Raw genomic sequence first — 14,606 nt, 5'->3', positions numbered from 1 at the left:
AGATTTGGCCGGGCCCTCCCCTTGAAGGGCAGGTCCTTGAGTCCATCCTGATCTGCTCTCTGTCACCCAGTTTCTGGCAGCCGGGCCATCTCTCTGCAAGCCAGCAGCAGCATCCTCCCCGCCGGCCTCCTCAGCCTTCTCAGACTCACAAAACTAAGCAGGTAGAGGCTCACAGCCAGTCAGACCCAACCAAAGGCACCCCACTGTAAAATAAATATAAAGGCCCCCCCCTCCCTCAGAAGGAGTTATTTCTTTTCTGCTTGGAGACCTCGAGTGAGGGGAGCCCATCACCTCTTGGGTCAGCTCAGAATTGTGGGAAAGTTTGCTGCTGCACATCAGTCTAAATCGTTCTCTTTGAAACTTGTTTTGTCCTTTGGGACCTAACGGAGTAAATCTAATCCTTCTCCCATGTGACATCCCTTAAAATAATGGAAGACAGGACAGCTAGGTGGTGCAGTGGATAGAGCTCCAGCCCTGAAGTCAGGAGGACCTGTTTGGTCTCCTGTATGACCCCAATTGCCTCAGCAAAAAAAGCAAATAAATAATAGAAGATGGCTACCATGTCACCCTGATACTTCTCCATCCAACTCCCACCCTGTTCTTTCAAAATTCTCCTTCTGTGCTCCTGAGAAAATCATCCCTCTGGGTGCTGACTGCTCCCTCTCTCCTCCATTGCTTCAGGGGCTGAAGAAGGAGGTGGACCTTCTCCTGGTCAAGGCCAAACGCTTCCTGTCCCATGGTTCTGCCAAGCCCACCTTCTCTGTTAGCTCGGAGCCGACCTTCGGGCTTCCTGCTTTTAGCTATTTCCTTGGCAGCCTCTACGTTGGTCCCTTGTGATAGTGACTCTCTCCTCCCTTGGGTTTGCTGACAGAGCCCCTTCCCAGGTGCATTAGCGACCGTGTCTCCCTGCGCATCACTCAGCACCCTTCCACGGTGGCCGTTGCCCAAGGTTTTGGCTTCCTGTGTGTTCTCCGGAGTTGGCGGGTCATCCAGGGGGATGTCAGCTCTCCGAAGGCCCGTCTTGGCTCCTCGCATCCCCAGGGCTCAGAGCAGAGCTTGGCGCATAATAACTAATAAACACTCTTTCATTCACCCCTTTATTCATCCTCCGTTGGACCTGGAGAATGACTCTGCTTATGGCGATCTGTCTCAGATCAGTCAAACAGTTTCCCCTCCCAGGTCTTAGTTTCCTTATCTGTCAAATAGGGTCAGTTGGGACTCTACAACTTGGAGGGGACTCCCAGCTCAAAATCCGTGTTCCTCTAATGATCCCGTAGCACTTTTAATCAGTTAAGATCTCAAGTTTAGGGCTGGAAAAGAACTTGGAACTCATCTTCCAGCCCCTTAATCTTATACAGAAGATAATTGAGACCCAAGGAGGGAAACTGATTCTTTTGGAAGTCACACAAATAATCACAGCAAAACTGAGTCTTGAAACCAGTTCCCCTGGCTACCAGTTCCAAGATCCTCCCAGGTTATTTTCTTGAGAGGAAAATGGCCATTTAATAGATGAGAACACTGAGGCCCGAGGCAGGTTGGTGGTTTGTCCTGGATTACAGGAAGTATTTGAGTCCCCTGCCCCTGCATCCTGAGCCCTTCCCACCCCCCAGCAGCATTTCTCAGATCTGGGGACTCACCTACTCCTCTTCCTTCAGGGCAAAGGAAGCCTGGAGGGCTTTGGCTAATTTTGAATGAAATTCTGAATCACCTGTACTGTTTCTCCCGGAAAAGAGCTATTTTCAGTCACAGGATCCAGGGAAGGGATGGAAAGAAGGAAGGAAGGAGGGAGGGAGAGAGGCAAGGAAGGAGGGAGGGAGGGAGGGCGAGAGGGAGGGAAGCCTTAACCAATCCTTTACACCTTTTGGGCTTTAATGATTTATGGGAAAGTGACATGCGCTCCAGAGTGTTGGCAGTGTTGGTGGCAGGGTGTAATTTCCCTTGTGAAAGGCTTTTGTAATCACAATTAAAGAGGGGAAATCTTATTCCAGGCTCCGGCTAGGAGAGCGCTGTAAACAATCCAAGGCGCACAGGCTGCCGGGGGAGGCAGAAGTGAAAGCCCATTTCGCCAAGGGCACGTGGCTAGCCTTTGGTAGAGCTTGAACTCCAACCGTCCACTCATTTGGGAGGCATTTATTAAGCACCTACTATGTGCCAGGCACAGGATTGCTATTTCTTGGACTGGACCTGAGAGCTCCTTGGGATCTCTCTTCCCAAAAGGAAATTCAATCAATGCAGAGTGACACCTCCCCTGCACATAGTGGGGCACTTTGTATGTATGGGTACCACCTCTGCACCTAATAGGAAGTAATATTTGTATAGCCTTAGCACATAGTGGGCACTTTGTATGCACGGGTCCTTCCCCTTCTCCCAGATGGGCTTAGAGATTTATTGGGGACAAGGAGAGGTCCCAAAGAGCAGATTTAGAGGTTGAAGGAACCTCTTTTTTTACTTCATTTATAGATGAGATAGAAGACCTGGCCAAGGTGGAATTTGAACCCAAGACTCCTGCCTTACAGGCTTACTCTCTGCCTATCTCTGGGCTGTGCTGGGGCTAGAGAGACAAACCAGGAAATAGCCCCTGGCCTCATGGGGTTTACATTCTCCTGAGGGGAACAAATGTAAGATAAATAGGCTGAGAATTCGGGGCTGAGCTAAACGCCCACTGGGACAGTGGTGTTTACAAACAGGCTCCTGCCTTCATGGGCCCATTCTATAGCGAGGCAAGTGGGGAAGTGGGGAAAAGCAGCGAGTTTGTAGCCTCGAGGACTCTGCCATTTTTGTAACTGCATGATCCTGGCTCCTTCCTGCCTCAGTTTTCTCATCTGCAAAATGGGAGTGGTCTATGACATTTGCCTTTTCCCAGGGCGATGCTTTGAGCACTGAGAAGGGCTGAACACATCTGATGCACTCTTGGGGTCTTCTGTCCCATGACTTAAGGCAAAGGAGTAGCAGTGATTTGGAGACTGGGGTCTATTAGACCCTGAAATTAAGGGCATTCCTAACTTCCCTGAAAATAGTCCTTAGATAACTCCTTCCCTCCTCCTCCCAATCTATTCTGCTTTGTGGAGCCCTCTCAGAGTGATTCAAGATCTGCTCAGATCAGCATCTCCTTGGGGAGAGATAGGTGGAGAGCCATTGGAGTCTCACCTGCACAAATGTAGAGATTCACGAGCTTGCACGACCGTAAAGGGCTGGGTTTCTTGTGTAGACCAGATCTCCTAGCAGGAAGCCTGGAGCTTCTTACTTACACACACACACACACACACACACACACACTCACATTCACACACACTCACTCACACACACATATTCACTCACAGATTCACACATACTCACACACAATCACACACACACTCACACATACTCACTCTCAGATTCACACATACTCACACACAATCACACACACTCACACTGATTCACACATACATACACACTCACACACACACACTCACACATACTCTCAGATTCACACATACACACTCACACACACTCACACTCACTCACACACACACTCACACACACTCACTCACACACTTTCACATTCACACACATTCACACTCACTCACAATCGATAGCTGATTTGTGTGGGCTACCACACACTTCTGAAGCTCTCATTACATGCCAGCTGGCTAGGTGGTTACTAAACAGGGAGGACACAAAGCAAGGCAGTATCAGCCCCGCCCTCAGGAAGCTTCCAGGCTGCTTAGTGTCCCTGCTGCTCTTGCTGGGAGTGCCTGGGGAATGAATTCTCCCTCAGCCAGGTGTCTGCTCACTCTGTGCCCCCTGCCGTTCCCCACACGCTTAAAGGGGCCTCCTTGCTTCTTTCAGTTGTCAGCATCCTTCAGGGCCCAGCCTTGGCCTGCCTCCTTTCCCTGCCTGTTCTAGCCCATAAGCTAGAAAGCCTAATGAAAACTTCAGCATGCAAAGCCCGAGTGTCTGCGGAGCCCCCCAGACTCTGGCTTATGGGAGCCTCCTCCCAGCCCCAGGAGCCTGGAGCCTTAGGGGCTGTGCTCCTGGCTCTAGTCAAATATAAGAGGTCGGATTTTAGCCCACAAAGCTAGTGCTGTCCAAGGAAGGAAGGCAGGAAAGAAGAGAGAAGAAAGGAGGGAAGGAGGGAGAAAAGAAAGGAAGGAGGGAAGGAAGGAAGGAAGGAAGGAAGGAAGGAAGGAAGGAAGGAAGGAAGGAAGGAAGGAAGGAAGGAAGAAGGAGGAGAAGGAAGGAGGTAAAAAGGAGGGAAGAAAGGAAGGAGAGAAGGAAAGAAGGCAGGCGGTAAAGGAGAGAAAGTAGGAAGGCAGGAAGGCAGGCAGAGAGGAGAGGATTTCCATTTAAATCCCAGCTGTGCAGTTATTAATAACTGTGTGCTGTTGATAGCCTGCTCTGTGTACCCTTGAGCAATCCACTTAACCCTGGCTTCTCCCTCGGTTAAGAGATGGGCTTGACTTCTATAACTTCCTGGGCCCTGCCTGATCTAAAGGAGGAACCCCCCCCCCCCATATCAGACTTAAGCAGAGCCTGATGACATTGAAATGAGAATGCTGGAGCGGGAAGAGATCTGTGGCCCTAAAGCCTGAGAGGGCAGGGCTGGGAGGGCCCCCGGGCTGAGAGGCCGCAGGAGCCTGCTCCCAGTGTCCAGCCCCGCTCCCTCCCAGAATATCTCTAGGAGGACATGGAGAAGAACCTTGGGAGTCCCACTGGCCCCGTACCCACCAGGGTGCCAGGAATGGCGGAGGGGCCTGTGAAGGGGCTTTCGGGGTCCCGGTGAGAGCCCCGTTCAGCCTGGGTGCTCTGCCTCTGTGAATGGCATATTGATCAGCCCTCAGAGTGGCTTTGTTTTCCTTGGGCTTCCCTGTCTGTTTCCATGGAGATGGCCACGCATTTCCGGCGGAGGGCCCGGGCCACCCTGTGACTGCGCCTCTGTGCTTCCATTCAGCACCATGGGAAGGCATTCATGGGCAGAGCAGAAGGCCCCTCCTCCCCCTTCCAGAGCCAAGTGTGCTTGGGGGTGCGGGGCCAGGATGCCGTGGGTGATGTATGTGTGTGTGTGAGTGGGACTTCTGTGTGTGCTACGTGTGAAAGAGTGGGCTCTGGGTGGGCGTGGTGGTGGCTCTGGGTGTGGGGGATGTTTGTAATGTGTGTGTGGTCTCTCAGTGGTGTGCATACGTGTGTACATGTGAATGTAAGCATGTGTGGGGGTCAAGCTCATCCCTCCCCTTCCTCACGTCAGAAAAATGGAAGCTTTTGTGCTTTTTAATCAGTGGCCAGACAAATGGCTCTCCCCACTGCCTCCTTCTCATTCCCATGTTGTGACCTGGAAGAGCAGCCAGAGGCCTGGTGCTAAGGCAGGACCGGAGACCCTTCGGCAAAGTCGGGAAGGGGGCTTGGCCGGGACTGGCAACCGGACTCAGAACTTGCGTGATTCGGTGATGTCGGAGTTGGACAGCCCGGAGACGGGCAGAATCTTACCCTGGAGACTTGGCTTGAAGGCGTTTGTCGTTGGGAACCAGAGTATGTTCCCTTTACCTTAGAACACAGAATAGAAAACTCGGCCTTCTCACACTCAGAGGTCATTTATTCTGCCGCTTCTCTGCTTAGCAAACATCCTGTTCTTGTTTACATCAATCCATCAGGAACAGAAGAAATGAGAAAGTTCAACCACGTAGAAGAAACGGCCTTTACCTAGACAGCACATTCATCATCCATCAATTCAACCGTCCCTCTATCCATCCATCATCTATCATCCATCCATTTCTCCACTATCTATAATCCACCCATATACCTATCTTGTGTAGACCAGATCTCCTAGCAGGATGCCTGAAGCCTCTTACTTACATACACACAGGGGAAGCGGGGAATAGAGAACATTGCCAGGGATGACTTCAGAATGCGGAACTTTAAAACAGGGCATAGAATGTCAGAGCTGCAGAGGTCTAGAACATAGACTGTCCAGCTAGGGGAGACTTAAAAGACAAAATCTTAAGAGTATAGAAAATAAAATGTAATAGCTGAGTTCCTTCTTAGCTTAGACCACAGAACCCAAGACCTAGAATATAAAATGTTAGAGCTGGACTGGGCCATAGAACAGAGAATGTAGAATGTCAGGGCAGGACACAGACTGTCAGAACCTGTCATCCACCCAGTGTCCTTCCCCTGCTTCCCCCTCCATCTGTCTTAGAGATGAGGGGCCAGAGGGCAAAGGCCTTGCCCGGCTTAAATGGCAAACGAGACCTCCCCGCTTGGGTTTCTTGCTGTCTAGGTAAAGGCCGTTTCTTCTACGTGGTTGAACTTTCTCATTTCTCCTGTTCCTGATGGATTGATGTAAACAAGAACAGGATGTTTGCTAAGCAGAGAAGGGGCAGAATAAATGACCTCTGAGTGTGAGAAGCGAGTCCTGCCTCCTCCTCCGTCCCCAGTCCTCTCCCTCTCCCTCATTCCGGCTTGTTCCTCGCATTTTGAGCAATAGCAGGCGCAGGAGGGGAGATCGGCCTCCTGCCCGGCAGTGGCTGGACTGAGGGCACTCATGAGCCGGGCACGTTCCCGTGAGATGGCTGGTGGCGAGTCCCTGGCTGTGCCGGCCCTCTGGCTGTAGTGGGCCCCTGGTCGTGGTGGGCCCCTGGCCGTGGCGGGCCCCTGGCCATGGCGGGCCCCTGGCCGTGATGGGCCCCTGGCCGTGGAGGGCCCCTGGCCATGGTGGGCCCCTGGCTGTGGCGGGCTTGCCATCTCCATGCTCCAGGAGCCTGTTGTTTGTCTCTCATACTTGGGAAGCCAAGGGAGGGATGTGCCCATGGGACAGCCAGTGTTCTGGGGGAGGGGGGAGGGACAGGGACGGGGAGCGGCCATTTCAGGGACAGTTTCCAATAATCACAAATGAGCTATTTCCATGTATTAATCGGGGCAAGGGAGGAAGTTATCCCTTTAGAGCTGGGAGGGGCTTGGATTGTCCTACCACAGATGGGCAGAATCTTAGGATTTAAGAGAAGGAAGAAATGTCCAGAGCAGAACCCCCATCAGAGCCTGGCCGTCTCCAGTGGCGGCCCCTTCGAGGTGGGACAGCGCCACTTCACAAATCGGGCCCTCCCCATTCCTCCGCTTCTGCCCTCCGTGTCCAAGCACAACGCGGCCGGTCTCTCCCATATGGCAGCACTGGCAGTCCTTGGGGTCGCCACATGCTGCCTAAGGTGACATCGCCAAAAGAGCCCCGGGTCCTTGTGTGACAGGACCTCAAGTTTGGACTCAGTCGGCCAAAGAGCATTGCTTGGACCAATTGCATTAAAATGCAGCCTTTTTTTCTGGGTCTTTTCTTCACAAGGACTTGACTAGGAATCCAAATACTGTTCCCATTTGCAAAGGTTTCCTTTCTCACTGAGCCTGACCCGGGCAGTGAGGAACAGGGGAAATTCAGATCCTAAGTGCTTGTATGACCTTGTGTCACTCTCCCCCACAAGCCTCAGTTTCCTTATCTGTACAAAAAAGAAGTTCGACTACCTGCCTTTGAAAACCTGTCCCCACTAAGCTTCTGAGTTGGGATTCTTACCTGACCAGAAATCCTGCATGGCTCAGTGGCTCTGCCTGCCTGGGTTTCAACCCTGCCTTTGCCATTAATAATCAGGTCCCTGACCCTCCTGTCTGGCCACAGTTTCTTCACCTAAAAAAATGGCGACAGTAGGCGGCATAAGGTCCGAGCCAGGAAGACCGAGTTCAAATCCAGCTTCAGACACTTCCTAGCTGTGTGATGTTGGGCAAGTCACATAATCTCTGTTTACCTTAGTTTCCTTATCTGTAAAATCAATAATAGCTCCTACTCCAGACTTGTTGGGAGGATCAAATGAGGTAACAGTTGTAGAGCTCTTAGCACAATGCCTGGCTCATAGTAAGTGTTATGTAACGGTCAGCTGCTTTGGTTATTATCCTTATTATTTCTCCATTCCTGTGGTTGGTTTAAGGGCGAGGGATGCCCCAGAGAGCAGAGCAGCCATGGTCAGTCTAGGAAGGATTTGGGTTTAATCTGGCTGATTCCACTTAACACATCTGGCCTGGTCCTATTTTTATGACATATTTAGTCAGAGATATGGATATTTAGAGTAGTCTATAGCTTCTCTGTGCCCAGAAGTTAGATTTGATAGACAGACAGATAGCTAGATAGGCAGATGGATATTAGATAACTTTTATATATGATATAATTTTATATATAATAAATGCACTACATACATCTGTGTAAAACATTATATAATGTATATGTGTATTGCAGTGAATTCCAAAAAAGCCTACAGAAGCATTGGATTGAGTCCCTTCTTTTTCAGGAGAAAAAAAATAAGACATGAGAATGGAAAGGATTTATCCACAGTCCCAGAGCCTCATTGGATCAGAGATAGCTCTGGGAGCCAAGTCTCCCAACAGCCAGTTTTGTAGTTTTCTGCGCCAATAAGGAATGGAGAGCCTCATTTTATGTTCATGTGAAATCTACATGTAATCCACTGTTCATTTTAAGATCCATCTATTAACATGCATCTATTAAGAACAGCTGTATAGAAATTTTCTGGATGCTAGGGATTTCCTTTCAAAGGGAAATAAAAATGAGTTCCTACTTTAGGGAGGCAAATGTGTGTATGTCTGTGTGTATGACTGTATAGACATGTACAATGCAATTTCATATATGAGATATAAGTCTGGGTAAATACACACACATATATTATATTATATGTTAATATATATATATATATATTATACCCACAGCATCTATATTTAAATCTCTATATATTAGGGAAGCAAGATGTATGCATAAACAGAATATATATATATATATATATATATATATATATCTGTATATACATTCATAATATACAGATGTGTATATATATATATATTCTGTATTATATTTAAGCATTATGTACTTATTTGTCAGACTTATTGAGTTCTCAGACTTGGGTTGGCAACCAGAGTTTCCTCATCTGTAAAAGGAGTGGGTTGGGCTGGTTGGTCTCCGAGATCCCTTGAAGATAGATCTGGGATCTCATGTCTTTTTCCTGTCAATATCAATGTTTTGGTCAAAGGGAAGGTAGCTTTGTATCATGATTTCTCCATGTGGCTCTTTTGGAACATCCCCTGAAGTCTTCGTCTGTAGCCTCTCTGGCTTGGCAATGCCTTTAGCTGAATTGCTCTCTCTAAAGTTACGGTGATCTCTGAAATTGTTAGCTCTTTAAGAGTAGGGACTGTCTTTTTTTTTTTCCCTCAGTTCTTAGCACCGTGTCTAAGTTTGTTGACTGACTATACTGGGGAGTATGAACTCCGATGAATTCTTAAGTTAAGGTTAAATCACCAAGGCTTCCTTCAGTGTCCTGGTGATGGATGGTGATTCTGCTGTCTGAGAACTAGCTAAGTTCAGCCTCTCCCTGAAGCATGTTCTGTAGCTGCTGGAAATTAGTGGACTAGAACAGCTCCACACTACTATATGTGGTTCTAGTGATACAAAGGTGAAAAAAATGACAGTTCTTGCCCTCGTAGAATTTAAAATGCATTGTCTTCTAAAAATTTCCAGCCACCTTTTTTGCAAGCCTACAGAAGAGCTCATGGGGTCTTGAAGGACCTGCTAGTGCACATATTCACATTTTATGTATTTTTATGAAAGCATCATTGGTGTCTGATCCAGTTGCCAAGATTTACGTTGCCAGAGGATCATGTAGAACCACTAATTCTTGTTAGCATTTTAGCCATTTTCCGGGTACCTGTGGGGAGGCAGAAAGTTGTACACTTACGCATGTATATATTTCTTCAATAGAAGAGTGGCTTAAGATAAGTTTTGTGAACTTGCTAAGTGGATGGAAGGATGGATGGATGGTTGGTTGGATGAATAATGGATGATGGATAAATGGATGGATGGATAGATGAATAGCTGGATAGATAATGGATAAATTTAGGGTAGGTGGATGGGTGGATTATGGATGGTGGAGAAATAGATGGATGGATGATAGATGATGGATGGATAGAGGGATGGTTGAATTGATGGATGATGGATGACAGATAAATGGATGGATGGATAGATAGATGATAGATAAATAGATGGGTGGATAGGTGGAAGGATAAGTGGATAGATGGATGAATGGACAGATATAGAAAGATAGATAGATAGATAGACTATTTCAATATAGTTAGTTTGTAATTCTATGTATTATTTTTTTAGGCCTTTAAATACATTATTATAAAAAAAGGTCCATAGGCTTCAGTAGGCTATTAAAGGAATGGGTCTATACCATGACACAAAAAAGGTGAAGAACTCCTTTGCTATGGCATCGTTCCATCAAGGGGAATAGGAAGTAGGTGAACTTTGAATTTAGAGAAGGCAGGTCTGGAATGGAAAAAAGTACTAGGTTAGGAGTCAAGGTTTAGAGTCCAGCTTGTCCTTAGTTGTGTGAACTTATACAAGTCATTGCTGTTCTTTCTGTGCCTCAGTTTCTTCAGCTGTAAGATGGAATTCATATTGTTAAATCTTTGACTAGACATATAGCACAACTCAGAGAGAAAGAGACAGATACAGAATATGAGAATTTTATAACTTTTTACTTTCACTTGGGAAACAAGATAGTATTTACTAAATGAGATTTATTGGAAGTGCAATTTGTACATTTCATCGTCAGCTTTGTTTAAAACAAACAAACAAAAAAATTGAGTACTCAGTATTGAAGGGTGAACAATTGTGTATTGGGGGGGGGGATGGAGGAGAGGGTTGTTGATTTGTTTTCTTAAATACCCCCAAAACCATTAAACTAATTCAGGAAGGAATAGACAAGACATTTTTCCCAGTGAAAGAATTGGAAGAAATTGTTCCACTCTGCAGCGTAAGAGAGTTTAAACCCCGGCTCTTGCTACTTATTGTCTTTGTAACGCTAGTCATTTTCCCCCTTCGAACCTCAGTTTGCTCATCTGTGAAATGATAAAGTTGATGAGATGATCCATAGGATAATCTCCTGTGTCTCAACAACCACTGACTTGGATCCTTCCCACCGTAATACTTGATATTCTTTATTGCTAAGACCCATTCCGTTTCTGCTCATCTATGTTTGAAGGGACCTTCTTTTCTGACATTCTCTTGTCTTTCTAAATTCTCTCCCATCTCTAATACTCTATATCCTGGTTCTAGCTTCATTCTGGTTCTGACATCATATGTTTTAAGTCTCCTTTTTTTTTTTTTTTTTGTTCTAAGGACATCTTTTGGCTCTAATGGTCCTTGTCGAAAGTTTTCTTGGGGCATTTTTTTTCTCTGATGTTTTCTATTCCAATTTTCTTTCCTTCCTGACATGCTCAGTCCTAGATTTTACCGTCCCTCCAGCTCCACCTTTCTCTGTTTTTGACATTCCCTGTTCTCAGGTTCCTCTCTACTTGGATGTTTGAGAATGATGAGCTGACTCTTTAGTTTGTATTGTGTTGTATTAGATAGATAGAGAGAGAGATAGATAGATAGATAGAGAGAGAGAGAATAGAATCACTATTTATTAAGGAAGAGGTCAAGGTTGTAATATATTCATTCCAGTCCATCAGTTACAGGTTCACGGGGGATGACCCATTTTGAACTATGATTAATCCCCACTCTGATCTCTTCATTCTGTTGCTCTCTTCTGGAGGCTGGTGCTCACCTCTCTGCCTTTTTCTTCCCTCTCTCCGCAGGACTAGAGTAAAGCTCGAGAGCCTGGAAGACGCGTATATCTTGCGAGGTGGTGACGATTCCTTGTCCGACAAGCACGGCTGCCCGGCCTACGTGAGCCCGGAGATCCTGAACACGAACGGCAGCTACTCTGGCAAGGCCGCGGACGTTTGGAGCCTGGGCGTCATGCTCTACACCATGCTGGTCGGACGCTACCCTTTCCATGACATTGAGCCCAGCTCCCTCTTCAGCAAGATCCGGCGGGGCCAGTTCAACATTCCAGAGACTCTGTCCCCCAAGGCTAAATGCCTTATCCGTAGCATCCTGCGGCGGGAGCCCTCCGAGCGGCTGACCTCACAGGAGATTCTGGACCATCCTTGGTTTTCAACAGATTTTAACGTCTCAAATGCGGGATATGGTGCTAAGGAAGTATCTGACCAGCTGGTGCCGGATGTGAACATGGAGGAAGATTTGGACCCTTTTTTTAATTGAGCACACTTAAAGACTCAGTGTTTAGAAGGTACGCGAGTCACATGAAGGATCCCTTCTTGACTGAGTTCTACCGCCCACCCACGTCGGCCTAGCTTGGTAGTAAAAGAGGGACACGCTCACGAGCTGCTGGGTCCGAGGAAGGAAGCTCCGCCGTCCGAGAGCTGCCCCACTCCGTCACGTAGAGCGCGGGGGGATAACCGAGGCTGGGGTGGGGTGGGCCGGGGCAGAACTCTGCTAGCGGGGTAGATCGATGGGAGCAAAGGCAGGAGGGAGACTCCCCTCGACGTACCTTGGCTCCAAGGAGATGGCGCACGGCGACTCTCAGTTCCGGGGCAGCTCTCGACCGCTCCCGTTCGTGTTTTGTTTTGCAGATCTCGGTGGGACGGGAACTTGCTTTTCTCCTTTTTTGCCTCAGACACACATCTTGGCATCGCACTGTTAGTATTTAATTCCTCGTCATCTATTCAGGGAGGGGACAATTGGCTGACGATTTTTACTTTTCAAGAATACCGACCAACCTGGCGATAACTAAAACGGGACTCGCTCCAACACAGAACAGAAACTGGTGCAAAAACGGTCTAGCGTGTGAAAAGCGGGTGCTAAAATTGAACACGGGAGGAGCTCGGCTCACGGGGGATTGATTTCTCCTGAGGTGACTGGTTCACCTTCACGTCAGGAGCGGACACTCGGGTGCCTCGTTACCTTCCTGGGGAAGGCTCTTTCTCCTTCAGCAAACCCTTCTGTTTTGTGTTGAACGAACGGGAAATCACAGGAAGCTCTTTGGATTCTACAGTTCTAGGAGCGTTAGTGCTAAAAGAGCTCATTGTTTTTAATAGAAAAAGAGAGGGATGTTGGGAAAAAAGGCTGGAGAGGGTATTGAGGAAATAGATTGAGAACATGAGCTTCCCTGTTTTTCTGGGCTTATTATTAGCAAAAGGGCCAGAGAGAACGGGAAGCTGTGAAGTCCCTGTGGGACTGGCCCAGCTCTGCCTCTTCTCCCGGCCACAGTCTCCTCCTCCGTAAAACAAGAGGGTGGTTACTAAAGTCCCTTCCGACTCTTACCATCCTGAGTTCCAGGTTCCCTCCCGGGTCTCCCATTGGATTCTTCTGTGATTCTCAGCGTTGGGTTTTGACACGCCAGCATCGAGACCGGTTGGCCCCAGGCTAAAAGCCAGGGCTCATCCCTGGCGTCTTGGGGAGAGGAGCCTGGCCCTGTCTGAGCTCATGGGCTCCCCCACTGGACCGGGTGTTAATTAGCCTGCGGCTTCTGATTCAGAAGAGCAGCCCGTCATCCTCACGCTCAACAGAGGAAAGATGCACCTTCCTTTTGTATCGTATTGTCCGGAATCACTCTATTTATTAAAGAAAAAGTCACAGTTGGGATTTATTAATGCCAGTATGTCAATTACGGGTTCACCGGGATGACATGTTCCATGCTGTAGCTCCCAATTATCCTTTTTTTTTTCTTTTTTCCTTCCTGCGTTCAGCTACTCGTCCCCGAAACGCCGGTTTCTTTGGCTCTCCCAGGTAGCGAGCTCTCTCTGATTTAGCCTGCCAGCTCCCCGCCTTTCTCTCGCTGTATGATAAGAAACTCCCTCGGCCTCCGTCTTTGTGTTTCCAGTCCGTACCTCATTGTCGGGACTTGACTGCCTGTGTGTGTGCTTTGTGAAATGGTCACATTTTCTGGGTAGGTAACACGTGGACTCTCTAGGATGTAAATGTTACTTGAATTTGTGTTTCGTCAGAGTTTGTGGCATGTACGTGCAGATGCTTGGATGCTGCCGACCTGCCCGGCAGGATATACCGCGGTCACACTCACAAGACAACGGTTCCCAGGAGACAGAGCTGCCGCCCACCTGCCCTCGGATTCATTTTGGTCACTGAGACTCTCTAAAGGAGGATTGTTTTATTTTATTTTATTTTATTTTATTTTTTACACTCTGAAGATGGTGCTGTGTCAAGAAGGACCTTTTTTTCTCCCCCTGTTTGTTTGTCTGTCTGGTTTCTCCCTCCCCCACCCCCACCCTGCCTTATTATTTTTTTTTTTTAAGTCCCCTGTAGGAAGAAAGATCGATGATGTGCATGGCGGGGCTCTCCACCCTCTGGTGCTTTGTCACAGATTTCGATTTCATGTTTTTGTCCTAATCTCTTCAATAAATAAAATTGTGCATATTTAACTAAAAGCATGGACTGGGCTGACCGACTCCATTCTCTCTGTGTCCGTCTCATGGGCTCACGCGCCTGGCCGGCTACTTGAGAGCTTTGGGGGTGGGTAAAAAGTTGGTTTTTCTTGCTCTTCAATGCCTCTCAACACAATGCACTTAAGAAACGCTAGTTTAAAATGCCAGATTTGGGGCAGCTAGGTGGTGCAGTGAATAGAGCACCAGCCCTGAAATCAGGAGGACTTGAGTTTGAATCTGGTCTCAGACACTTAACACTTCCTAGCTGTGTGACCCTAGGCAACTCACTGAACCCCAATTGC

General features: G+C 47.9%; 1 protein-coding gene across 1 annotated transcript in view; it reads left to right on the top strand.

The window, feature by feature from the left end:
* Nucleotides 1-14,307, top strand: part of TRIB2 (tribbles pseudokinase 2) — a 38,081-nt gene extending 23,774 nt beyond the window's left edge. The window contains exon 3 of the mRNA XM_051974126.1: nucleotides 11,656-14,307. Within this exon, the coding sequence (XP_051830086.1) occupies nucleotides 11,656-12,124 (469 nt within the window). The 3' untranslated portion in view covers nucleotides 12,125-14,307. The remainder of the gene's footprint in view (nucleotides 1-11,655) is intronic.
* Nucleotides 14,308-14,606: the final 299 nt, after the last annotated feature.

This window comes from Antechinus flavipes, chromosome 2, assembly GCF_016432865.1.
Source record: "Antechinus flavipes isolate AdamAnt ecotype Samford, QLD, Australia chromosome 2, AdamAnt_v2, whole genome shotgun sequence".
Classification (NCBI taxonomy): Eukaryota; Metazoa; Chordata; class Mammalia; order Dasyuromorphia; family Dasyuridae; genus Antechinus; species Antechinus flavipes.
This window is presented reverse-complemented; position numbering and strand designations above follow the sequence as displayed.